We start from the raw sequence: 26,072 nt of genomic DNA, 5'->3' as shown, positions 1-26,072 counted from the left end.
AAAAATTTCTGGTACAATTACTGTTTACTGTTATTGGTATACTGGCTCTGTGTGTGTGGTGTTGGTGTGTATGTGTGTGTGTGTGTGTGTGTGTGTGTGTTGTTAAGTGTGCCTGACTTAATGTTTATGTAGCACGTAGCATGTAGCATGTTGTATGTTGTATGTTGTATGTTGTATGTTGTGTGTGTGAGTGTGTGTGTGTAAAATGATGCCTCAGCACAAGACCTAAAAGCTTAATTAAAATACCTAAAACACAAAACTAGCGAACTTTCTTAATTAAAAAATCCGCTAATAGACTTAAACAACAATTGATATATACACAAATTGAAGTGTATAAACAGTTAGTGTTTGATGTGTATGCACATGTGTGTAGTCGATGGTATTTGGGTGGATATGATTTTGGATGAGCTCAACAAACGGAACTGCCTAGTAATGCACTTAATTAAGTTAAATACCTGATCACTTATGTATGTCTTAGTTTTAATGTGAGTTCGTTTTTATTTATACTTAGTTTAGTTTTTTTTGTTGTATTTTTTTTTTGGTTTTGTATTTTTATAACTTAGTTTTTGGCCGGCGCAGGTTTGTAGCATTTTGCGTACTCAAACAACAAACTTGGTAGGTTGATTATATGGCTGGCTATAACTTCAAATATACGATTACAATTTATACAATTTTTTTTTTTAGATTATAGAGAGTTATTTAGTTATAGATATATATATATATATAAAGAGAGATTAAATGAGCGTCAATTCTAAATATATATTTGATCTATATTATATCTATAAATTTACGTTACGTTACGTTACGTTACTTTATGTCACACACACAACTTGAAATGAGCTCCGAAAATACCATTACGAATCTCTATTGATATAGATGGTAATTAAAGTTGTTTATTCTAAGTGTTTGTTGGTTGTTGGTTGCGAGTTGGTTACAAGTTTTTCTCAGCACATTTCTCTCTTTTTACCAACTAATTAACAGTTACGATTTATGTGACTAAAGTGTCTAAAATACTGATGACAGTTAAGTACATAACTTTTAATTGGTTTCGTCTACTCAGCTACTGAGAGTCTTGAATGTAATTTTAATGTGGTTTTTGTGAATGGACCAAGTTGGGCTAATTAAGTACTCAATTATTGACTTGAAGTTGACTACTTAAATCAAAAATGTTTAATGATTTACAACTTTTGTGGAGAGTTCACTAAATATGTGTGTCATTTATAAGTGTGTTTACTGTTTAAGTCTGTTAACTGTTACGTATATAATATATCTTAGTATTCTTCGATTTTGAGATATTACAAACTGTTGGAAATTGATAAAGAATGGCGATAAATGCTTTTATCAGTTTTCCTCACAGCTTTTTCTAAATATTATCATTTTATTATATATCTATGCATATATCTGAAGTACTAAGAAATAAATGAAAAGACTCTAAATATACATTATAGGCGCACTTCTTGAAGCACCGAATTAAATACCCTTGCAGTGATTTAAACTTGGAGTTATAGTACAGATAAATTTCATTTCTGTGATAATTCCAAGGCAGTTTATCTAGTTTTTTATATAATCTGCAAGGATATTTAATCAACGGCAAGCCGAAGCACATTTTTCTCTAACTTTATCTAAGTTAACAGCTTGATGGGTAAGTTTTACGAATTGTTTACACTTTAAACATGATAGCTAGGCATAAAATACGTAATTACTTTTTATGTTACACTAATTGAGAATACCTGGCGACTATTTAAACTAAATTGTTGAAGAAATTGTTGAAAAAATAATATGTTGCTTTGAATTAATTAAAATTTACCAACAAATCCGCTAAATTATTATTAAAGGGATTGTTTGTTATTGGTTTTTTTTATAAGGGGTTTTTTAATTGTTGTTTGTATTTCTGCTAAAGGAAGATTAAAAAGATAGATTAAAGTTTTTTATTTTGCTATTTTAATAAATACTAGAGTGAGCGAGAGAGAGAGAGAAAGAGCGAGAAATCAAATTGAAATTAATGGATGACATTAATAAATGCATTTGCATTCAATTTATATTTAATATACACTCTAATTGAACGCATAAATACGCATTTAATTGAAAAATTCAGCGGCTAAACTCGATAATGAAGAGCGTACGAGGAAATATGTATTTAAGTGTATATGTATATAATATGTATGTATCTACGAGTACATAACAAATAATTTCAACAATTTCGTGTTTGGCTGCTTTACGTAGTATATCCAAATGTTTAATTAAAAAACAGGTATGTATAAGCTACGCTAAAAATGTATATATAATTTCTAAATTGGGTATATATATATATATGTATATATATTGTATGTATGTACTGGACTATATAATTCGTGTTTGAGTTTTTGTGTGTGTGGGGCGGAGGGGGGCTAGGTATTAAGTATTCTGGGCATAGTATATATTACGTTATACGATATACACGAATCTTTTTAGAAAGTTTAACAACACTACAAACTAGGGGATTGGCTAAGGTTTAAGGTTTAAGGTTTAAGGGGGTTCGGTTTTATTTGGGGTAGCATGTAGTTTATGGGGGTTTTTGGGTTCAGGTTCAGGCTTGCTTTGAAATATACAAATTGAAATGAAAATAATCGCAACGAATTTATAAATATATTTGGGCAATTTATTTGCTGTCTTGTTGGAGGCGAAGAAAGCCAGCATCGCGAATAAATACAAATTCGCCAGACAATTTCTAAATCCAGCTGCCAAATGCGACCGACTCCATGACTTGGCAACCTGACAGCAGACACACACACACACACAACACACACACATACACACAGCACACACATTCAAAATGTGCAAAGTTTGTGAAATGGAAATGCAGAGGGATGCAGCAGATAAGGGACAAACAGAAATCCACCGACACAAATACTGAATTTGCAGCTCTGGCGAAATGTTTCAGCACTCAGCACGTGGCGTGGGCATATTGACCTTTAAGGGTCGAGAGCATTTGCAACTTTGCTGAATGCATGGAATGCACAGCAAGTTCTAGATGTTTTTCTCTTGACGTGCTATTTTTATTTCAGATTTGGAGACTGATTTAAAGCAAGCTTTGTACTTTAAAAGGAACAATTGATATTTATATAAATCCAGCTGCATGAAGCGAGTTTTCAGGCAAACTTTGTGCTTTGAATAGTATATTTGAATAGCTGATAACCAGCAATTATTCATTTAGTATGATTTCACTTTCATACGGGTTTTTTTTTTAGGTAAAGTGCCCAAGCACCGACAAAATTATAGATATATAAATAAAATACTAAGCTAGTAATTATAAATATTAGAATAATAATATTAACAATAATTAGAAACAAACTTAAAAAACAAAAGCTTTTTGAGGCACACAGTAAATGAATTGAAATGAAAGGTTGAGGTTGGATTGTAACAAACGGGTTTTCTTTTTTGTTTTTTTTTTTTAGTTTGAGGTTAGGTACGGATTACGGATTACGGGCAGCGGATTACGGAAGGGTATTGGTGGTATTGATACGGGGGAGTGTGGGGAGTAGGGAGGTTGGAATAGTTTGCGGTGTGAGGGGTGAGTATTACTTGCATGCAAACAAACGTACAATGGCCGGCCTATGAAGCACCCAGATACCCACTTTGGCCATCTGAGCTTGCACGCCCTTCGCCTGCAGTCCCTTGACGGCGCCCTCAGCGTAGGCTGGCTGCTCGAAGTCGACGAAGCCGTAACCTGTAAGAAACATATTTTGTTTTTGTTTTGTTTTTGTTTTTCGTATTTTTTTTTTCGTTTTTCATTTTTTTTTTTTTTGTATTTTTTTTTTTTTGGTTCGTTGCGTTTTTTGTGTGTGTTTAGTTTTACAGGGGGGAGGTGGAATTTTTTTTAATTGCATGTTGAAATATATATAAATATATATATAATTGTACAAATAGTAAAGTTGAAGTTGATTATTTTTGGCACACATTTCGAAAAATAGGGTTTTTTTTTGCACGTGCAAAATAAGATTTGGTTTAACCAAAATAAGAATGTGAAAAAATCGTTCAAAACAAAAACAAAATATATTCGAAACGAGTTTCGAATGGCGGTAAGAAATAGAGAAAGAGATAGAAATAGAGTAGTGGGGGGGAAGAAAGAGAAAATTGTGAAAAATAAATTAATAATTGGTTTGGCACGTATTTGGAACTTAAACTTAAAACACAACACATCGGGACAAGTTACGTAAATAAGTAATAAATAGATATATATATATATATATTATACATATATCACCAGGAGTAAATTAAATTACAGCGTAGGAGGGGTTAAGCCTTTCCACATACACACACATTTTGTACAGAGCTCGTTATTCTCGACACAGTTTATATATATATTTATAAGAGTATAGGTAGGGTATATATAATATCGTTATCATTAGCAGTAGAGTATACATAGTAGATATACATAGTAGATATACATATTAGGGTTAGAGTGCAGTAGTAGAGAAGTGAATAATGCATGGATGATACGATCGCGAAATGAGAAATTGACGAAATCATAAACTGAAAAGCATAATTAATCAAATGAAAGCCGAAGAAGTTGAAAAACATAGAAAATCGATAGTTTGCCAATTGTTCATATTCCATTTTCGATAAATACATCAAAGTACCAGACACAAATAACGAGAACGAGCAATAAGATTTAAGAGAAATTATTATAGAAAAAAAAAACTATATACGCAAGTAGATTAAGTTAAATTAATTTTAAATATGCCCTGTACTCATGAATTTAGTTATTATTTATAATTTGAATTTAATTTACATAATATGTATAATTTGAATTTGATTAACTCATCTATAATTTGAATTAATTTTAAACATGTGTTTATTTAATTATCGAAATGATCAAATTTATTTCTTAACTTTACAAGCTATCTGCAATGTCCAATATTAAACTAATAAATAAATGTTTTCATGATTCTTTTATCTTTGTTAACCTTTTGAATACTGCGCATATTTAAATTAAAAAAAATAATAATAAATACATACAAAAAAATAAATAAATAATTGTTTTGATATTTGTATTTTTTATTTATTTTTTTTTTTTTTTGATTACGTAAACACATACTAATAATACATATACGAAAAACACACATAAATAAAATAATGATGAGAATGGTGAAGAAAAAAATACCTTTACATTTGTTTGTTGTTTTATCTAAAATAGCCTTGGTTGATATTATTGTTCCGTATCTGTAAGGGAGAAATAGATTGGAAAAAACGGCAGACCAGTGAATTAGTGAAGGGAAATAAACATATGTAAAACAGACGTAAAGTGACTAATTACATGACTTTTGCATGTCATGATATAGGTGTGTGTGTGTGTGTGTCTGTATGTGTTTGTATGTATGTAAGAGTGTAAAAGTTTAACTTTTGTTTACAAATGCAGAGTATCTGATATCTGTATGTCTGTCTGCCTGTCTGTCTGACAGTCATAATCGCTGTGCGTGTGAGCTGGTCGGTCTCAACTGTTTATTTTTACAATTTCTGTTGCTGGCTTTGTTTGTGCCGAAAGCATGACGTGCAGTCGAGGTCAAAAGTATTATTTTCGGGGGTTATAGTTCGCCAAAGGATAAAGTATAATGTACAAAAAGCAATTAAATAGTCATTAAAATGCAATATTAATGCCGCACGCTGCAAAGTAGGCAACGAATTCCCTTTTTTTCTACTTGTGTAAACTGTGCGAGTCCTGCGCCTGGGCAAATTAAATCGATATCAGCATAGTTACAGACATCGATAACACACTCAGCACAGCCCGTACAATCCCACACTTCTATGCCACTATAATCGTTTATATGTAGTTATTATAATATTAAAGCTGCCCGGCAAATAAGCCGCTTATTTTGATTGCCTCGCAGCAGTCAAGCAGCAGCGAAAAAATCCTAATAATAATAATAAGAAGTGGGTGGGCTTAGTGAGAGTCCAGTCCTGGCCCCAATCTACCAACCAACCCCCTCACGCCTAGCTAGGCCACAAATAAAAAAGCAAATTAACCTTCAATTTAATTACTTGACTTATTATTAAGCGGGCGCACAGCCCCTTCGCCCGAGGTGCCCCCTGCTACCCCTGATCCTCTCACAGCAACAGCACTCGACTTACGCATCTTGCCCGCTGCGCTTTATGATTGTGTACTATATATTTCTATATAAATTTATATATGTATAAATATATATATAGAAATATAGTTGAGAAACATATATTTATATATATATATTTGCTACAGTGAATATTTATTTTTTCATTCGTTTTTTATGTGCGTGGCGGCGGCGTCTAATTGTTTTTATTTATGTATGTATATGTATATTTTTATGCATATATTTTGCTGGTCGGGCGGCCTTAATAAAGTGTGTGCCAACATTGCGTATGCTTAATATGCGCAATATACCACATCATAATCGTAATATTCAAGTAGTCGTCGTACTTAAAGTTAACCTATTTGTTTTTCCTTCACATTTTTTTTGTGTCCATTAATAAAGTGTGCACACTAATTACTGAATTTTGTTTAGTTTTGCAGCAACTTGTTTCCTGGGGTTGCCTTTTCTGTTTTTTTTTTTGTCTTTCTTTGTATTTGTTGGGGTTGCTCGGCCATCCCCGCCCCTCGACTTTTGTTTTGGGGGAGTGTATTGAATTGTGTGTGTTCGGCCTTTGTAGAAATTCAACGAAGCGTAATGAGTTGAAGCTAAGCTGCTCATTAGCACGAATTGAATTTGAGGCTCACAGCAAATTTTGATACATGGCCTCCACACCAACTAAGGGTTAGCTAGCACCAACCAAACAAAAATACACATTTTTATTGGCCGATGAGGGTGGAGGGGGATGGAGGGGTGAGGCGTATAGTTCCAGCCACTGTACAGTAAACATTTTAAATGCCAATCGATAGTACTGAAATAAATCTATTTTTAAAGTGTATGCGCAGCTGTGATTTTCGGGATAGTCTCTTAGAATCGGTCCTACAATCTGACGGACTGTCAGTCACAGTGTCTTGCCTATGTATGCATGTAGTTAAATATTAATGAAATTGAATAAATAAATACTTACTGTGCACACATATTAATTAGATCCTTGTCGGTTGTGCCTTGCTGCAGTCCACGTATGTAGAGATTTGTCTTTGACAACTGCTCGCCGCCCTGTTGATTTTGATTCTGTGCCGTACCGTTGGGACCCATGGTGGTGTTTGTGTTTGTCGTGTTGCTCAGACTGGTGCTCAGTGTGCCGCTCTGGGAGCCCGTGTTCGATGAGCTGCTCGAGTTTGTGTTACTCGGTGAAGCTGCAGTTGGCACACGCTGGCCGTACTAAACAGTGGTGAGTGGGGCGAGATGGAAACATAAAAGCAAACATTTTAGAGCACTGGTGAGAAGAAGATTGACAACAAAAATATGCAAAGAGCACGCAAATATTCAATGTTATCCCCCAATAATAGCAAGCGTTATTTCTCTTTTCTGTGTGTGAATGTGTGTGTGTGTGTGTGATAAAGTATTTTTATTGAAATTCCACTCAGCCATAGGATATTATTGAACGATTCAGCTTGAGCCACCATATGCATATAGTGTATGTATTTTGGTAAAGGATCCACATAAGCATATGCACAGAGGGGAGAACAGAGAGAGAGAGAGAGAGAGAGAGAGAGGGGGAGAGAGGGAAAAAGGACAGCCATGATGATGGCGTTTTTCACTTAAATTGCCCCACAACAACATTGCAGTTGCAGTTGCTATTGCCGTTGCAGGTGTATGTATGTGTGTGTGTCAGAACGCTGCAGGATATTTTGGCAGCATCGCAAGGCAGGCGTTGAAAATCTATAAAATTTGTATGCAACAAACAAAGGCACACATACACACACAGCATACACACACACAGCATACACACACACAGCATACACACACACAGCATACACACACACAGCATACACACACACAGCAATTGATACACTTTTATTTCGTGTTTTCTTTGAATTCTTTTTTGTTTTTTTTTCTATTTGGATATTTGCCAAAACAATAATATTACTTGACGCCAGCAGCAAAATGCAAGTATTTATTAAAAAGATCAGAAAGACAATAATAAAGTTAAAATACAAAAAGTTAAACTGTAAAATCTAGTCTCAAATATAGAAATTCAAGTACAACATACAAAGGGTGGCATCAACAATTTATGAGTGATTGCAATCGATTTGCTGCAGGGATCATTTATTTGTAATTTAAAGCGTGTGCAATTGTGATAATTGTTTTCGATAGTAATGAACAGTATGCTGTCATGTTGGCTGCCACATTTTGTTGCATTCAACTACAACAAGTGCAATTCTAACCACAACAAACACAGCACAAACTATGCACATGATATTTTATATTTTTAGAATCAACCGCAAAATCCTACCAAATAAAAACAGAGCCGTGCAACGTTTTCAATTAAATTAACTTAATATAGTCGTTGTTGCCTATTTATTTCAATTTTATTATTTTATTATTGCTATTGGTTTTCGTTGTGGTTAAGCTTTTTAATGCTTATCAACCAGTTTGGATGCTTTTTAAGTGTTCCCAGTATGTACAGCCAATAAAATTAACCATTTTAATGGGGCGTAACCATAGCATTAAAATAATAATAGTAATTATAGGAATTGATACTCGCATTCAAATAAATAATCAAGAAACATTTTACTACAATTGTAAATGAAATTAGTTTTTGACAAGCAAAAATATAGCAATTCTGTAAAATAATAATAATATTTAGCAAAAAAGTAAACTGAAGTAAGAATACTCTAGTTTAACGAGCTTGCCTAGTACCCTGAGCCCAGCTTGTATATACATTATGAGAATCAATATGAGAATACGTTTTGGACTACAACTTGGGTGTTTCTTATCCGATCTTCATGAAATTCATTAATAACATCAATAACATGTCAAAATATATAATATATTAATTGAATAACAAAATATTTAAAACTGATGCTTTTATTGCTATCGATAGTCGATCTGTATCGATATCCCCGAAGCCGGATGAGTTATCAATAAAATTAAATTTGTTTCCAGCTTTTGTATTCTCCGAGATCCTTTTGTGCATGCAGTCAGACAGATCGACTCGACTGCTGATGCTGAACAAGAATATATATATTTAATGAGGTCAAATATGCTTTCATCTGCCTTTTTTTTATTTTTTTTTTGTTATCAATTTCTAACGTGTTCAAGCGTTTAAATACAGATGTTTTGGGAGCAGATATAATACATAATGTGTGTTGTTAAAGATTTAAATGCTTAGGTGTAGCTGGGCATAGCTTTTCGACATGTGTGCGTGTGTGTGACAGAGATTTGAGTGGCACTCGAGTTGATTTTCTGTGTTGTTGTTGTTGTTGTTGTAGCTACCGATGTTGCACAGATTTGGTTGCCTGTTTGTCAAGTGTTTAACTGGCATTCAAACTGACGGCCGCCGCTCAATGCGTGCGTTAGACAGAGATAGAGCACAGCCACAGAAAGTTGCTTTATCAGCGCATGCAGAGCATCAAAGGGCGCAAAACTTGGGGACAAAGAAAGGGGTGTGGTGCGGTGTCCGGGGGGTTGTTGTTTGACATGCCTGCTAAGAAGGCAACTCTACGACAGCAGGCTGTTGCCGTCATCGTACATGCCTCATATTATCCCCCTCTTTTATTTGTACTCCCCTTTTCTTTTTCGTCTTAGTTCTTTTCTTTTTTTTTTTTGACAATCTCTCACAGCGTGTGTTGAGGCATTGAAGCGCAAATGTAACAGAGCAAATATTGCGAGTGCTGATAAAATATTTGATACAAGAAGCAAACATCGCAGCAAAGCAGAGCAGAGATAGTGACGAGATAGAGAGCGCGAGAGAGAGAGCGAGACAGGGAGAGAAAGCGAGCTGAGAGAAAAGATGCTGAGACGAGACGACGAGTTCAAGTGCGAGTTTATTTCTTTTTTTTTCCCTTCAGCATTTGCTATCTTTTTGCCAGCGTAAGTACTTCTACACACACACAAACACTCACACACACACAGCAAAGATACATTAAGTCGCAAAATTTCTGTCTATATACAGATGCATAGTAGAAATTTTGGGCCTTGTCTCATTGCCTTGTTCTTCTTCGCTGTCTGTCTGGCTGTCGTCCCGTAATTAAATAATAAATTCAACTCAACGAAATTTTGTACACTCTGCTCAAGTGTGACGAGTATTTGCATATGCCAATGTGTGTGTGTGTGTGTTAGGCACACTCATACGCCCCGTATGCCAATGAACTGAACCGCTGACTTTTCTGCTTTTCTGTCTGATAATGAAATTATATCGTTCGCATAATTTAATGCGCACAGCAACAGCACAAATGGCATAAACTACAAACTGAGGCACATACCCAGTGCGTATGTACTAAATGTATTTATGTATGTATGCTTGTATGTATGTACATCCATATATATATATATATATGTTTGATTGTAAGTATCTGTGCCTATGTGTGTCATTCCAAAAATGGGCGAGCGTCGAGTTGGCTGCCGTTTTATACAACAAACAGAAAAAACAAAAAACAATTTCTTCATTCATTTTTTTTGTTATTTGCAAAATTGCGTCATTTGCAAAATATTTCACGCCAAAGCAACAACAATACACTCTACTCTCTTTATTTTTTCCCAGTTGCTTTGTTTAATATCTTTAGCTTCCTAACTTGTATCTCTCTCTCATTGTCTCTTTCTCTTTCTCTTTCTAGCTATTTTAGTCCATCTTTGTCTCTTGCCGTGCGTGGCAAACACGTGTGCCGTCTTTCAGTTAATTTCTACTTACTTTATTACAATCTTATCTTTCATATCTTCTTCTTCTTCTTTGGTGTATCTTTTTTTACAATTTGTATCTTAGTTTGTGTGCATAGTTTCTTTTTGTTATAGTCATAGTTTTGGCTAAACATTAACCTTTTGCTTTTATTTATGGGACTTTCATTTGTTTACTCAGTTATTGCGCAAACATTGTTCGGCCTTATAAAAATATAGAGAAAAGAAATGAGAGCCAGTGTGGGAGATAGAGAGAGAGAGGGAGAGAGAGGGAGAGAGAGGGAGAGAGAGGGAGAGAGAAGGGAGAGAGATATAGTCAAGACAATCGCGGGCAAAAGCTGATAAAAATACAATTTAATGGCATAAGCTAAACATTTTGATTGCCTCCATCCATGACAATGCTCATTATGATGTAGATAATGACGATAATGATAATGCTGATGATATGGCAAACGGATGCCAATCACGCAAGTGCAAACAACACAACAGTCACAAAAAGCCCCCAACTTCTGGGCCAACTTGCCAAAGTTAGACAAAGGTAAGTAAAAGCCAGTTAGTAAACATGTTTAACGAGTCAAGTGTGTGAGATTGAGGTGTGAGGAGAGCAGGAGTTTGTATTCCATTAGTTGTTACTCATATGATAAGCCCAAAAGAAGGCAAAAGCCGGGTTAATATTTTGGGTCGATAAACTGTGTTTGCCAAGCTAAAGCAAAACGCTCCTTATTAGTTACTAGTCCCTTTATATTAAAGATTTATAAAAATAACAAAAATATAAGATTGTTAAGAAGAAAAGGAAATGGGTTTAAACTCAAATTTCAATGTGATTATTATACCCTTGGGAAAAGGTGTCATCATTTTGTCGTGATAACACATTGAAGGAGTCATATTTTACGCCCATAAAGTGCACATACTTTATATCAATATCATATAACTACCATTCGAATAATTGGTCGAAAGATAAGTTTTAGGTTGATGACTCAAGATACTCGTAGACACACAGCCCAACCTTCCTGATATAAGGAAGGAATACACATAACTTAAATTTGCTTAAAACGTGCAAAAACATTAAACTTCAGACTAAAATTGACAGCGGTCTACAGGCGTATATATAATCAATGATTTGCCCAAGGCAACGTATCTATTTATACTTGAAATATTCGCAGTATTGCAGTATTTTTACTACAATTTCTACAATTCAACTCACATCCGAAACTCTGAGCGTTAGCTTTGTTTATAGACAAGTCCAACCACCCACAATTGTTGGCAATCTGTTAATGCAGCCCGTACAATTCAAATATTTCTGCCTTTCCATTAAGAACAAATCAAGTGCTCGATTATTTTTCCTTCGCTCTCTCTTTTTTACTATATATATGGTCAATCTTTGGCAGAACGAGTTTGAAATGGACGCTGTTTCAAGTCACGTGCCAAAAATGCCTCAAGTCAAAGGAACAACAAACAACAACAACAACAACAAGAGCACATCTCATATATAAATGGGTCTTGTGTGTGATTTATGATGTCGGCGACATGAGCGCCATATAATTCATTTAAACAGCGCTTCCGTTGATGTCTTCACTCTGCACCCGACTTTACTCTTTCTCTAGGGGCTCTGTATCTTCTTCGCTCTCTTCCTCTCTAAAAATGTCTCTCTCTAGAAATCTCTATGCTAATAAATCAATGGAGGGGGGAATGGTGGAGGGTGGGGACAGGCCAAAGAGCCAAGAAGCATTGCACTTGTGCCAAAAATATATTGCCATAAATTCACTCAATCACGATTTGCGACAGTTATTATTTGTCTCAAGCACTTGCGACTGTCAACCCGTTGCCTCTGTTGACTCGGATTTATCTTAAAGTTGGTTAAATATTGCTTGGAGTTTTTTTTTTTTTTTTTGTTTTGCTTGTGTGTGTTTGCTTTGGGTCTAAGCAAATCTCTTGATGACTGCCAGCCAAAGTCATCAAATCAAGAAGCAGTCAGCTAAATCCGGCACGCTTCGTCTTTCCGACTGATTGCGATTCTGACTCCCATTGGATAAAAAAAAAAGGTTGGGAATTGAGGATTGCAGGAGCGTTGGGTTGTGCATAAAAAATGCCTCTCACGTGACTTCTATAAATTAAATGTGCGTATGTGGTGTGGGGGGGTAGGAGATGGGGGATTGGGAGGGGATAGAAATTCGGTATCAGGCACGCAGCTGATAGATAGATGGGCAACACAGGAAGGAAACCTTTGCAGCCAGTCGTAGGCCAAGAGATACAGGAGAGAGGATTCCCTTCCTCCCACCCTCCTCGATAGAAGAGAATTTGCCATTGGCAAAACGCATAATTGACGCAAGTCATGTGCAAAGGGTGGGGGGGGTGCAGGAGGGTTCGGTTGGCATGGGCGCAGAAGGTTGCTTCCCTGGCAAATAATTCAAATGCCTGCCGTGGAACGCGAATTTCGGATTATCAGTCCATGACGCGGCAGGTGGCAGGCAACTGATGAGCTTTAGGGAGGAATTGGAGGCGGTACAGCGAGGCAATCTAATTTTTCAAATTTTTCTTGGTTTTTTTTTTTTTTTTGTTGAACATAATCCCCGCACAAAGCGATTTGAGTTGCAAATCTCGCGTGTCGGCCATCGATAAAAATAAAACCATAAGCTCTCATTAATTATGAGGCCCGCGCCTTTCAATGTACAAATATTTGAGACTGCAGCAGCTTTCAAAATATTTCGATATCTCAAATCGTTCGGGAGTCAAAAGGCTAATTAAAGTAATTTGACTTTATAAAATACACGAGTTCAAGGAAAATCACAATTTGTTTTCATCAGTTTCACAAAACAAATGAAAATAAAGTGAAATTATATTATACAGATATATGTTTATATGGGGTATATACATATATTAAATATATATTTTTAGCCTGAAACAAAGAAGAGTTCATTCAACTTGACCTTGAATTCTTTGCTCTGCCGGTCTCTTCAATATTTTTATCTTTATTAAGGGCATTAAAAAAGTTAAGAGCTCTATAAAAATCATTAATTAAGAAGATTCGATAAGGCTTTGAATACTTTCAATATATAATATATATTTAGCATACAAATATATAATATTTCATTATATATATACAGGGTATTTGAACTTCGGATTGCGAAGTAAAATTTCATTTCATGTTTTTTCAATACTTTCGGCAATTTGCACAATGATTGATAAGCATTTTTTATGAGAGTCTGTAAATCTGATAGCTTATCACTCGAGTTCAATGGAATTATAAGTTATTTTCTGGGTACACAAAAACAGTTTATGCTATGCGAATGGTTACTGTTTGGGGGTATTTACAGTAGCGAATCGAGTCTGAAATGAATCAACGCTTGGAAAAAGCACTTATGCCCAGACAACTAAATCATTATGAAACAGACGGAAATCCAAGATAATGAATGATGATGACAGAATTGTGTACATAAATCTAACTAACACTGAATTAATTACAAACTGAATTAGATCCGAATTTCTCCTCACTCTGTGGCAATACTTACAAATACGGGAGTTTAATTAAGCAAACTCTGTGTTTTACCCAACATTTTTAATTACTCATCAAGCTTACCTGAAAAGATACCAACAAGAAAAGCAACAATTAAAAAAATTGAATAATGACATTTTGCAAGTATAAACAGCAAATAAATAAATAAATATCAACAGTTCATTTTACAAATGCTGTTTGGTATTCCGCGCCCATAATTTAATATTACTTTTATTTAAATTTATAAAAGTAAATAACTGAATGAAATGTTGAGTAATGTCTCAACATTCCAAACGTTGCTTTCACTCGGAAAACAATTAAAAATACTCGCCACATTTCTGTTGTTGCGTTTTTTTTTTGTGTTTGTTTTCATTTTGATTGTGCCAAATTCCAAATGTTCATATAGACAAAACAAACACACACATTGAAGCTATTTTTAACACAATTGTGCAAAAAAAAATAGAAGAAATTCTATAAAAAACGCAGCTATTTGAAATTGAGCATAAATAATTTTAAATTACTTTGAGGTGTGCATCAGTACTTTTTACTACAATTTATTATTAATAATCACAAATCAAACAACAAAAAAATGGAAAAGATTTGGTACGTGATTTAATTGAAAGCGTTTTGCAGTTTACATGTTAAACAGCATTTGCATTTAACTTTTGTTATTGTTATTAACGGATTGATTTTATTTCTGCATAATTTAACATTTACAGTTGTTTACATGCGCATTTTTTTATTATAAATTGTGCGAAATGTGCATTTTTTTTTATTGTTTTCGCTTGACACAAATACTTTTGCATGCTTTATTAATATTATAATTTGTTGCTGTTCATCTTCTTTTTTTTTTGGTTTATTGCGCCATTATTGAAATAATAAATGTGCATAATATAATATTTATACAAAAATATAAATAACAATAGCAAATGCCAAAGGCAGAATTTTCAATTTAGCTGCTGGCAAAGCGCAACTAAAACAAAAAGCACAAAAATCCCCTAACTAAAAGCTGTTAGCTGCCTGCTAATCCCTGGCACTTGTACACTTTTGCCCGGCCCTGGTCACACCCCTAGCAGCAATTTGCATAATTTATGAGCCGCAAATATACACAATCATAAAGAATTTTGGCATTACTTGGGTGCAAAAAAAGAAGAGATGAGAAAGAAACCCTGGCATAAATAGATATCTAGAGCAGAGACCTTTAATCAGCAGAAAAAGGATTTTGTAGCAGCTGATTGCATCGGCTCTGGGTTATGTTTGCTTTAAATGGGTTTTTGGAGTTTTGATTGGCTTGAGTTCGGGTTTGGGTTTACCTTATTTTATACTCTTTTCTTCAATGATTAGCAAACAGAGGAGGGGGGACAATCTGTTTAGTTCAGCTTTAAATAGCCACAATGAAAGCAGACACTGTGCTGTCGTTTGATTGATTCGGGTTTAGGTAAACATTTGCAGAGCTGTGCGTACTGCAAAGAGGAGTCTTTTCAACATTACACAATTATTGTTATCAGCAGCATAATAATCTCAAGGAATGTCACAATCATAAAAGACCCCATTGTTGGCCATGTATACAAACCACATGCCAGACTCTCTTTTTGCTTCCCCCCACCAAGTTGAATAAACGCAGACGATAGAAATGAAATATGTCTGTGTCTGGTTAAAGATGTTGCGAGGGAACAAGAGGCGGGAGGGGGAAGAGGTCCGTGTAACCCTTGGCTGACATTTAAAATGAGATGTAAAAAGCGACAGCAGTTTAAATTTAATGCCAACTGCAGATGCAGATACATTTTACAGATACAGATACTTGGAGCGGAAGCTACTTGCTCTAAGTACTTGAACTTGTTGTGACTACACAAATATGTGGGATGATGCTTAAATACAAATACACAGCGTCGCCAAGAGGGGTGGAGAGGGGAGAGCAACGAAGAGGAATACCACTTGGCGTCAGTCGCAACAATAAAATGCAATAATTTTTATTGAATTAAAGACGATAACTCAATTGAGTGGGCGAACAACAAAAGCTCAACTTGGCTACATACGACCAAAGAGAGCGTGACAGAAAGAGAGAAAGCGAGAGTAAGAAAGCGAGAGAGAGACAGAGAGAGAGAGAGAGAGAGAGAGAGAGTGAGGCAAGCAAGAAAAACACTCTGATAAAATGCGCGATGAGTCAAGAGCAAGCACACACAAAGGAAATGGGTAAGTCGAGGCAAGGCGACTACAGCAGCTATTGAACCCTAAATGTGGGGATGGCGAGCGGAGGAGGGAGGATGAGGGCTACTGCGTCAAGAGACGGCAAAAGGAAGTCGGGGAAATGGGGGCAGGACAAGGTTGACTGACTGTGTGGGCGGCTTCTGTGTGTGTGGGCTTGTGTGTGTGTGGGGAGGGTCGTCTCTGGGGAGTATTTTGAGTAGCTGAACTCAGTTCACTTATAAATATAAAAATAAATGAAATTAAAAGCCATGAAAGTGGATATATACATACATAAAGATATCAACCAAAAGATAACTTTATCAGTAGTGTCAGCTAGCTATCGATTGCAGTTGATAAAGTGCGTAATCGATAACCATCGCTAAATCAGTTGTCCTATCACTTTTTATCAATCATCTAATTTAGCTGTGATTTGTTCGCTGTACATTCATAGAGATAGCAACAGCAACAGCAACAACAACAGCAACTGTGATAAATGAAGAGAGATGGCTAGCGTGTGTGTGTATTTGCTGCAGGCAAATAATGTGTGATTATTGTTGTTAGTGAAACACTGAAAACATTTTAGTGCGACTAGTTGAGAGAGTGGAAAACAATAAACGAGTTGCAAGCAGATTAAGCCACGAGGCAACTCGCAACCCACCCCAATTGCATAACTTCCTCTCCCCTAGAGAGAGAGAGAGTTCTCTGATGTTTCTCCACACTCTAGTGAAATACATTTATAGCATTAATTGAGTGTATGAGCGAGTCTTGGTGTTGTTATTGTATGTAGAAGAAGAAGAAGAATAACAACAACAACAGGCAGCAGGGGCAAATGCACGTAAATAAGTTTTTAATTGAAGCTTTTAGCAGGAAATGGAATATTAATAGAAACGGCTGATGACAAAACTGACTGAATCCAACAATGTCCCATAAGCAATAAACTATACAGAGTCCTGTCCAGTCAAGTCAGACCAAGGGGAAGGGGCTGTGAGAAGATGGGGCAGTTGAGGCACTTAACTCGCCCGTTAACTGGAATTCTCGTGTGAGCAGCAGCAGTAACAGCTAACGGCAGGCCAAAGGTCAAACGTCATCAGTTTAGTTTGCCGTTGGCATTTGCATTTCTTTTTACCTCTATTTTAATACCTCGTTGATGAGTTGGATTAATTAGCGAAAGAGTGATTGCAATGTTAGGGTAAGAGTGGCATGGTAGGGGGCGTAACTGGCTACCTATAAAGGTGTAACAAGCAATGATAACGGTAATGGCAACGGCATCTATTCCTGTCTCTGATGACCAACATAATTGAGCCTGTCCAATAAACAAGTCGTTGTCCATAAAAGGCTAAGCGAATGATTGACAGTCAATTAGCAAAATGCTCGTCGTGTGTGTGTGTCTTTGACTCACTGTGCGGCTCTGTGGATGTATGTGTGTGTGTATGCAAAGAAAATTTACAAATTGATATACATATATATATGTTGCTGTGGGGCAGGTAAACCTGGTGATAACTCGATTTGATATCTAATCAGAAACTAGCTACTTTTTTAATCTAAACTGTTTACAAATAAGGGAAAGAACATGAAACTGATTCACTTAGAATTTAGTAGATGAAAGCACTTTCCTTTTTTCAAACTTTATCAAATGATGAGAAGAGTATGGAATTGATTTTTTCAAAAAAGGCAATAAAACATTGATAGGATACAGTCAGGGGTTTAAACATTTTTGGTAACTTTACAATTGAACTACCATATAATCTATCTCATAATTTCTAATCCATATTTTTCAAACACTGACAACTCTCATCTAATCTAATTATATTGAAACTCAGCCCAAAAGCCATGAGCCCTAATTGGAGTTTGCACATGTTACACGATATATAGACGAAATATATACATATACATATATATATAAATACGATTTGGTATACAATTTCGTTTTAATTCGTTACGCTCTGACCCACAGACTGATGATATATGTCAAGGAAGAGGTTTGGAGGTTTGGAGTGGGGGGTAAAACAATAAATACAAATGTATAATTTATATGATGATAATATATGGCGCGTGATATTTAACAACACTGGCCCCCATTAGCAATGACCACTAATCACTGCAGCACAGCAATATTTCTATATTTCTGCAGTGTGCAAATAATTTATGTGACAACGTGTATAACTCCCAACCAGAAACAGTCTGAATGTGTGAAAGAGTGAGGGAGGGGAAGAGGGAGAGGGAGGAAGGGTAGTAGTAGCTCAAGAACTGAAAAGCAGTTGCAAATAAATCAAATAAAGCTGCAGAACGTGATCGGAAACCACGTCAAGCTGGAAACTGTATGCCAACTAAAATTGTTGAACGTGGGGTGAGGGGTGTATGGTTTCTAAGAGGGGGGAGAGAAAGAGAGGGAGAGAGACAAACAGAGAGGGAGAGGCGAGACAGGTAAGACAGGTGAGTATACAGTTAGCAACTGACTTTGACTAGCAAATTGGAAAACGTTGCTCGCAACCAGTTTTGACAATTAAACGCAAAACATATTAATAATTGAATTAGGGTCATGCCAAAAAAAAAAAATATATATATATATATAAAAGACTAAATATATATATATAAAACTGATTTCATGACACCTTTTTGTAGATATGCATATGTATATCTTTTGCTCGTGCTTCGTTCTGTGCTATTCTATGCCACTCTTTAATGTTGCCATTCTTTGTATTTTGAATAATGAATGGATGCGAATGAATGACTCGTGAATGCGTGCAAAGCGGAAGTAACACTTAACTCAAAAGCATGAGCACATGAGCACAGGCGAGGGGGTGGTGGAGGCGGAGTGTTGGGGTAGTTGTTGGCGAGGGTGTTTGCCTGGGCTTTAGGGCACTCAACACACTCACAGACACACACACCCACACACACACAGACAATGGCTGCTCTGCTTGGCAAAGTGACAAAGACAACACGTTTTTGTGCACAACACAACAAAAGCAGCGAGCAACAAACAACAGCAAGAACAACAATAACAACAACAAGAACACAAAGTTACAGTAGCCTCTTTAGCACAATATACACGTATGTATGTATGTATGTATGCATGTATTTACACCCCCCACCACCCGCCACACTTCAGCCCCCACCCTGACGAAATGGTCTGAAAATGCGGGTATTTAAATTTAATTTGCAATCTGACAAAAAAGAAAAGCAAACGCTTTTCTTGACACATACCATATGAGTGGATGAGTGTGTGCGTGTGAGAGTGTGTGTGTGTGTGTGTGTGTGTGACAGGAAGTAGCACCACACACACGCGCACACCCGCACCGCCTAGCCACTCCCCCCGCACATGTAGCTAAGTTATTTGAAAGCAAGTCAAGTCAAGCACAAAACCAAACTGAAATGCTGCTGGCGCTCTAAGTGGTTTTCTTGGCCAGCCACACAGCAGAGTTGGAGGCACCATGAGAGGGGCAGTGGGGATGGAGGTGGTCGTGGGTTGGGGTGTTGCGATGCCAGGAAAAGATCCCAACAACAAATACCCACATACAGGCATTATATTAATGCGTGCGCAAGAGTATTTAGAGTGTGTCAATGTCTTCAGTTTTTGTTGCTGTTGTTGTTGTATTTGTTGTTATTACTGTTATTGCTGTGCTGCTGAGTGCAACATTGGCATTAGTGGCACAACATTTGTCAGTTGGTTGCACAAAGCTCTGAAAGCTTCGCCCCTTAATTGAATTGTTACCCAAAGTAAAGCCAAAACCGACAAATCCAAGGGTTGCAAAAGCGGTCAAATGAGTGTACGGACGGTAGGAGAACGGCAGGGGGAGGGGGGAAGGAGCGTGGGTGCGACAAGGGCTAAGCCAAACTGTCAGTCTGAGACCATGGCTAACCAAAAAGTGACAAACGTAAGCAGAGGTTGGGTTTGAAAGCATCACAAATGTCTCAAAATACGAAGGATAATTGATCGATTTAAAGTTACAAGCATAACGAGAAAATACCCTGTAAATGTGAAAATCACAGTTCCCTAACTATTCCTATAATATATTTTCTATTATTTCCTGCTAATATTTTAAATTTTCTGGTATCTTGTATATTTATTTAGATATTTGGCTGAAGTGGCTGCCACATTGCTGCATAAATGCATCACGCACGATAAATTCCGTTATGTATGGTGGCTTCTTGTGAATTACGCACACAAGCATATTAAACTTGTTTTTGTTTTTTATTTGTATTTGAAATAAACTACACAGCTCAATTTATATTTATATTTAACCGTTTTTCGAAGAGTTCGAATACCCTTACGAGCATTTTCTGCTTGACATTTATTGCAGCTGTGCGACTCAATCAGTTGGAGTCAATAAAAGAAAAACAATTTACACAGAAACACACAAACATGCAAAGTCATTAAAACAATTAGCTAAATGCATTGCAACAAAAACAGCTGTTCAGCTGGGGAAATAATAAAACGACAACTGCAACTGTGGCTAATAACCAAATGGATAAAAACAACAACAACAACAACAGCAGCAACAGCAACAGGAACAGTAGGGAAAGCACATATATACGAAATGGTTTTATCACTCATACGCCACATGTGCCGCCAGGCAACAAATGCCTCCCCCGAGGCGACACGAACGCCAAAAATAGGGGGGAGTAGAGGGCTGAGGGTGATGAATGCATGCAGCAGAAGCAGCAGCAACAGCAACAGCAACAACAACAAGAACTGAAGCCGTAAGTGTAATCTAAACTACAATATGCTCACGTCTCTCTCCCTCTCTGTCTCTCTCTCTCGTCTCAGTCTCCCTCTCTCCGTCTCGCTCTCTTTGTGTACAATCGAAAATGAGTCATTTGAAAATACAGCAAGCAAATTAAGTGAAAACGCAACCGCAAACACACACACACAGATGCACACACACACACATATACACTCACAAATACCAGTGAATTGACCTTTAGATTTTTTATGCGTCTTTAAGCACAAAGTTTCACAATTTTCTTGTGGCACTTAATCTTTTTAGATCTGCGTCCAAGCGGGGTAATTCCAGTTGAGTGCTGCAGCCGGCGAAGGAGGGAGGGGTGCGGTGTATGGCCAGCAAGTGCACTAAAAAAAAATGCCATAAAAGTCACCTGCCCACAGCAACAGCGCTGACAGAGCCAACTATTCAGCAGCAGGCAACAAACACATTTTTGTTTCGTGAGAGTTATGTGGTGAGCACTAAGTGTGAATCATAACAAAAGCAATAATCTCCCCCAACTAGTTTGGCAAAGCAATGCAACGCACTTGCAATACTCTATAAGAGCGATCGACTAGCAGATACCCTGCACCCAATATGCTTATACGATTATTTAACGAGTTTCTCAAACAAGCATAATTAATTTTTTACAGACTATCAATATATGCCAAGCATAATTAATTTTTTACAGACTATCAATATATGCCAAGGTATCGGTTATCGATTGTACCGATATTCGCGAAACGTGGGCAGTTATCGTTAAAATTAAATAAACATGAGCTACAATTGTTATATTAAACTGATATTCCAAATCTAAAGTTCCTAGCAGATCAGGAATATATATACTTTATGGAATCGGAGATGCTTACTACTGTCTGTTAAATTTCACGTCATTATTAATTACAAATCAATATTGATATATAACACGTAAATTCAAAGACTCTATATACATATATATATATCATTATACTTCGATTTTAATTAAATTGTTCATTTGAGAGACATCACTTAACGTATTTAAGCGATAGCAATTAAAATTTGTATACTGTTTCATTGCAAATCGGTTTTTTCCCAGTCATTCCAAAGAAACAAGTTCACAATTTGGATTAGATATGCTAAACAATTCGCAAAATTGCTGACATCACCTGATGGATAAAACACAGACAGCTTCTCTTGAACCACACAAAACACTTTCATTTTATTTTATTTTTTTTTTTGTACTGTTGTGCTTCTTTATAATCGATAATCAAAGTATTGCATATGGAAATGCCAGGTTGTTGAATCATCAAATTAACAGAACTTCATATATATGTATATATATAGTACATATGGCCCTTATGGGGCTTCGTCAGCTGATCAAACGATAGACGAGTGTATTCCCGAGATGCCGGCGCCTGGTAGAGTCGTCAACTTAGATTTCGATTGAGACTATTACGAATTGTGCATGACGAATGTGGCATGTGAAAGGCTAAATCAAAAGAGAGAGCGATATATACATATATCGAGAGAGAGAGAAAGAGAGAGAGACAGAGAGAGTGGAGAGAGGGAGAGAGAGAGGCGAAATGTGAGCCGTTGACATAATTTCTCTTGTTCTTGCCACTTTAGCGTGTCTACTGATAAGGAATGCTCCAGAAACAGTCTGTTTTTTTATTTTTTAATTTTAATGGAACTTGTGCAACTATTTATCGGAGGTTTAGTGTCTGCCTGGCAACTTTACTGTTGCTGTTGTTGTTTTTGGTGAAAAGAACGTGACGGGAGCTACAATTTGTGAGCTGATAACAATTTGCCAGCAGTATGTGACTGTTCCGAGACTATTATTCTGGGAATTCACAATTATTATTTTCAAATGCCGACAGAGTTGTGTGTGCTAGTCTTACAAAATCTGGTCGTGTTTATATAGTATATATATATATGTACCATATACATATGTGTATCTGACGATAGATTTGCTTTCGAGTAGGATCATATAACACACAATAAACTATGGCATATATACAAAGGAAATGAGTATTCATTTATTTTATTGCATTTTTAGATGGAAACGTTTCAATTCGAGGGCAGTTTTCACTTTGGGAGCCATCACTGTGGCACATAGTAGCCAAAAACCTTTCAGAGCCTTTATAAATACATTTAGCGCCAATTTAATTTCTGAAATTGTTGACTTAAATTTGATATTTGAACGAAGGAGCCTTTTTCCAGTTAGTCTAAAATATTGTGTTACCAAAGCTTGTGGCACTTTTAAGCCATACATAAATGTTGATTGTAATGAAGAATCTTTCTCGAGGCCATGCTCATAGTGAAATCTCTGCTTTGACCAAAACTAATGACATTAATATTTCATTTTTTGTTTCTTTTTCTTGCTGTGGGGGCGGGTGGACAGGGAAAACTCAGGAAAAACTTGCCTTTGTTGAATTCGTATTTGTTTTGCTGCCTTTTGTATGTTGATTTTTTTGTTTTGATCTTATTTATTTTGTGAATTTCTGCGAGAAAATTGCGTCGTGTGTGATTTTAACATTTTGCCTGTCTTAATTTTTGTTATTGCTGCGCTTTAATCCACTCCACACCGCCCCGTCTGTCCCCTGAAGCTGTTTATGTTGGATTTGCATTTTTAGGCACGTACCAAATAATGCTAGCAACAAACGACAAAGCAACCCCCGTGCAACCGGAGAGGGGGGCGGGGACAGGGACAAGTTTTGGTAACAAATTGCCTTGTTGTGTTTCCGTAGCCCGGCAAAGAATCGCAGGAAGTTGTCGACGATAAGTGCAAGCAGCTCTCTCAAAGAGAGACAGAGAGCGAGAGAAAGAGAGAGAGAGAGAGAGAGAACGAATACAACTAAGAGAATATGTAAATAAAAAAATTGGCAAATAAAACCATAAAAGCGTCGAGCAGGACATAAAAAATAAAATAAGACAAAGCCTAAAAAGCTAAAGCGTTAAACTGATGCAAGAAAAAGAGGAGGAAGAGGGAGCAGAAGTCGCCTTGTAATCTATTTTATTTTTCGGTCTTCTTCTTTTCTTTTTTTTCTCTTTTTGCTCGTTTTCCGCTCTGCTCTCCTGTGGCACTGTGCACTGTGTTTTTGCACGTTTGGTGTTTTTACAACTTTTACTTTGTTACCGAAAATATAACAAAGGCGTTCGCCCTTAGGGGTTGGTTGTTGTTGTTGCTGTTATTTGCTGCTGCTGCTATTATTTGCCCAGGCAGGTTAACGATGTCTGTTTAGGTGAGAAGACAAGTGCAAATGGGAGAAGGGGAGAAAGAGAGAGAGAGAGAGCAGAAAAGGGAGGACAATTGAGAGAAGAGCGGCAAGCGGCAAGCAGCAGCAGCAGCAGCAGCAACTACAAAGTCGAAGAAGGGTGCAATGACTGCAACAACTTTGCCTCTGTGTGTGTGTGTTTGTCTGTGTGTGTAAAGGAGAAAGTTCCAATGAAGTAATCCTGCCTCCCCCCACCCAACCCACCCCACCGAAACAACAACCTGCATAGCAATTTCAGCAAGGGGTTGACAGCGCACAGACAAAATGTGATACAATGTATACAAAAGTGCTAAAATAAGAACTAAAGCAGGGAAAGGGGTAGGCAGCAAAGTACGTGACACCCAAAAGTTGGCGTCAAAAAAAGGGTTTAACCTTGGACTTCACAGGCACTAAAGCAAAGAGAGAGAGAGAGATAGAGAGAGAATGACAGAGAGGAGATGAGGGTTTTGGAGGGGTTGGCGGTGTCAGGCTAATCAGTCGCTTGGCTTGTCACGCTGTTTGCCTCGCGACGGGGGCGCGACTTCACGCATATGCTGGGGGTAGGGCTGGAGGGGGCCATTGTTTGTTGCACTGTTTCGTGCATGGCACTTAAATAAACTGTAAGGCTGACTAATCGCCGCAAAAAATAAAACAGAGAGGAAAAAAAAACAAACGTGTGATAAGACACAAAATTCAACACAACTGAAATAAAATTGAACGAATAAAAAAATTGAAATAAGCAACAAGAAAACCGTGTACATAAAATGTAAAAATAACACCAGATAACAAAGGAATATGTATCAAAAGTATATTATATATGGATGGATGTGTTTCGAGATTAAGGCAGAGTCTTTAAGTATTTTTCTTGCTAAATTGTTGTATTTTTTTGTTTGTTTTTATTTTTTTTTTATTTTTTGTACTAACCTCCAAAGTGCTGAGCTGATTAACCCACTGGTAAGCCTAGAAACAAATGCAAATCGTACATACATATCAGAATATCAGACAGGTGTGAGAGAGACAGTTGTAGAAGAGTTGTGAATTCAACGCAAGATGAACAACAACAGCGCACAATATTAAATTCAATATCAAAAATTTAGCAAACATTAAACACAAAAAACACCAATCTTAGTTTTTTCTTTTCTTTTTTCAGGCTTAGTACTAAATTGCATACGTGACAACAATCGGAATTGCAAAAATAGAGGTGCCAACACACACACATAATAGTCACACGCATACACACACACACAGCCTCACTGCATCAGCTGATTAACCAACACTCAGACTTCAACTTCAAAGCAACAAAAAAAAACCGCTATAAATTGTTTGAGCAAATGAGTGTGTGTCTCGTCATTTCCTGCTCTCTCTCTCTCTCTCCCGCTCTCTTTCACACAGCCCATGTCTTATTCATGGTGTTTGGCATTTGAGCAATGGTTAAAAACGCTAACTTAACTAAAAGCTTCTAAAAAAAAGAGCCAAATATAAAATTAAAGCCGCTTTGAAAATTCTGCACATTTTTATATATACATATATATATATATAGACAATAGCTGACGGCTGTGGCTCATTTAATTTTTCACACAAGCAGCCAACAAAACAACAACAAAAGCAGGGCAATAAATTTTATTTAAACGAAATTCGGCAAAAATGTTTTGCTTTTCTGTTGCTTTTGTAGTTGTTATTATTGTGGCAGACATTGAAC

General features: G+C 36.6%; 1 protein-coding gene across 18 annotated transcripts in view; it reads right to left on the bottom strand.

Moving 5' to 3' along the window:
* Nucleotides 1-26,072, bottom strand: part of LOC6558604 (protein alan shepard) — a 143,376-nt gene that overhangs the window by 3,105 nt on the left and 114,199 nt on the right. For 11 of the 18 annotated variants that reach the window (XM_043215651.1, XM_043215647.1, XM_043215644.1 and 8 more), the window contains 4 exons: nucleotides 25,298-25,333; nucleotides 7,048-7,301; nucleotides 5,144-5,202; nucleotides 3,582-3,706 (listed from right to left, as the gene is read on the bottom strand). In XM_043215651.1, the coding sequence (XP_043071586.1) occupies nucleotides 3,582-3,706; nucleotides 5,144-5,202; nucleotides 7,048-7,301; nucleotides 25,298-25,333 (474 nt within the window). The remainder of the gene's footprint in view (nucleotides 1-3,581; nucleotides 3,707-5,143; nucleotides 5,203-7,047; nucleotides 7,302-25,297; nucleotides 25,334-26,072) is intronic. The other 7 variants (XM_043215652.1, XM_043215649.1, XM_043215658.1 and 4 more) reach the window with 5 other exon arrangements.

Source organism: Drosophila grimshawi, unplaced genomic scaffold (genome assembly GCF_018153295.1).
Source record: "Drosophila grimshawi isolate 15287-2541.00 unplaced genomic scaffold, ASM1815329v1 contig_44, whole genome shotgun sequence".
NCBI lineage: Eukaryota > Metazoa > Arthropoda > Insecta > Diptera > Drosophilidae > Drosophila > Drosophila grimshawi.
This window is presented reverse-complemented; position numbering and strand designations above follow the sequence as displayed.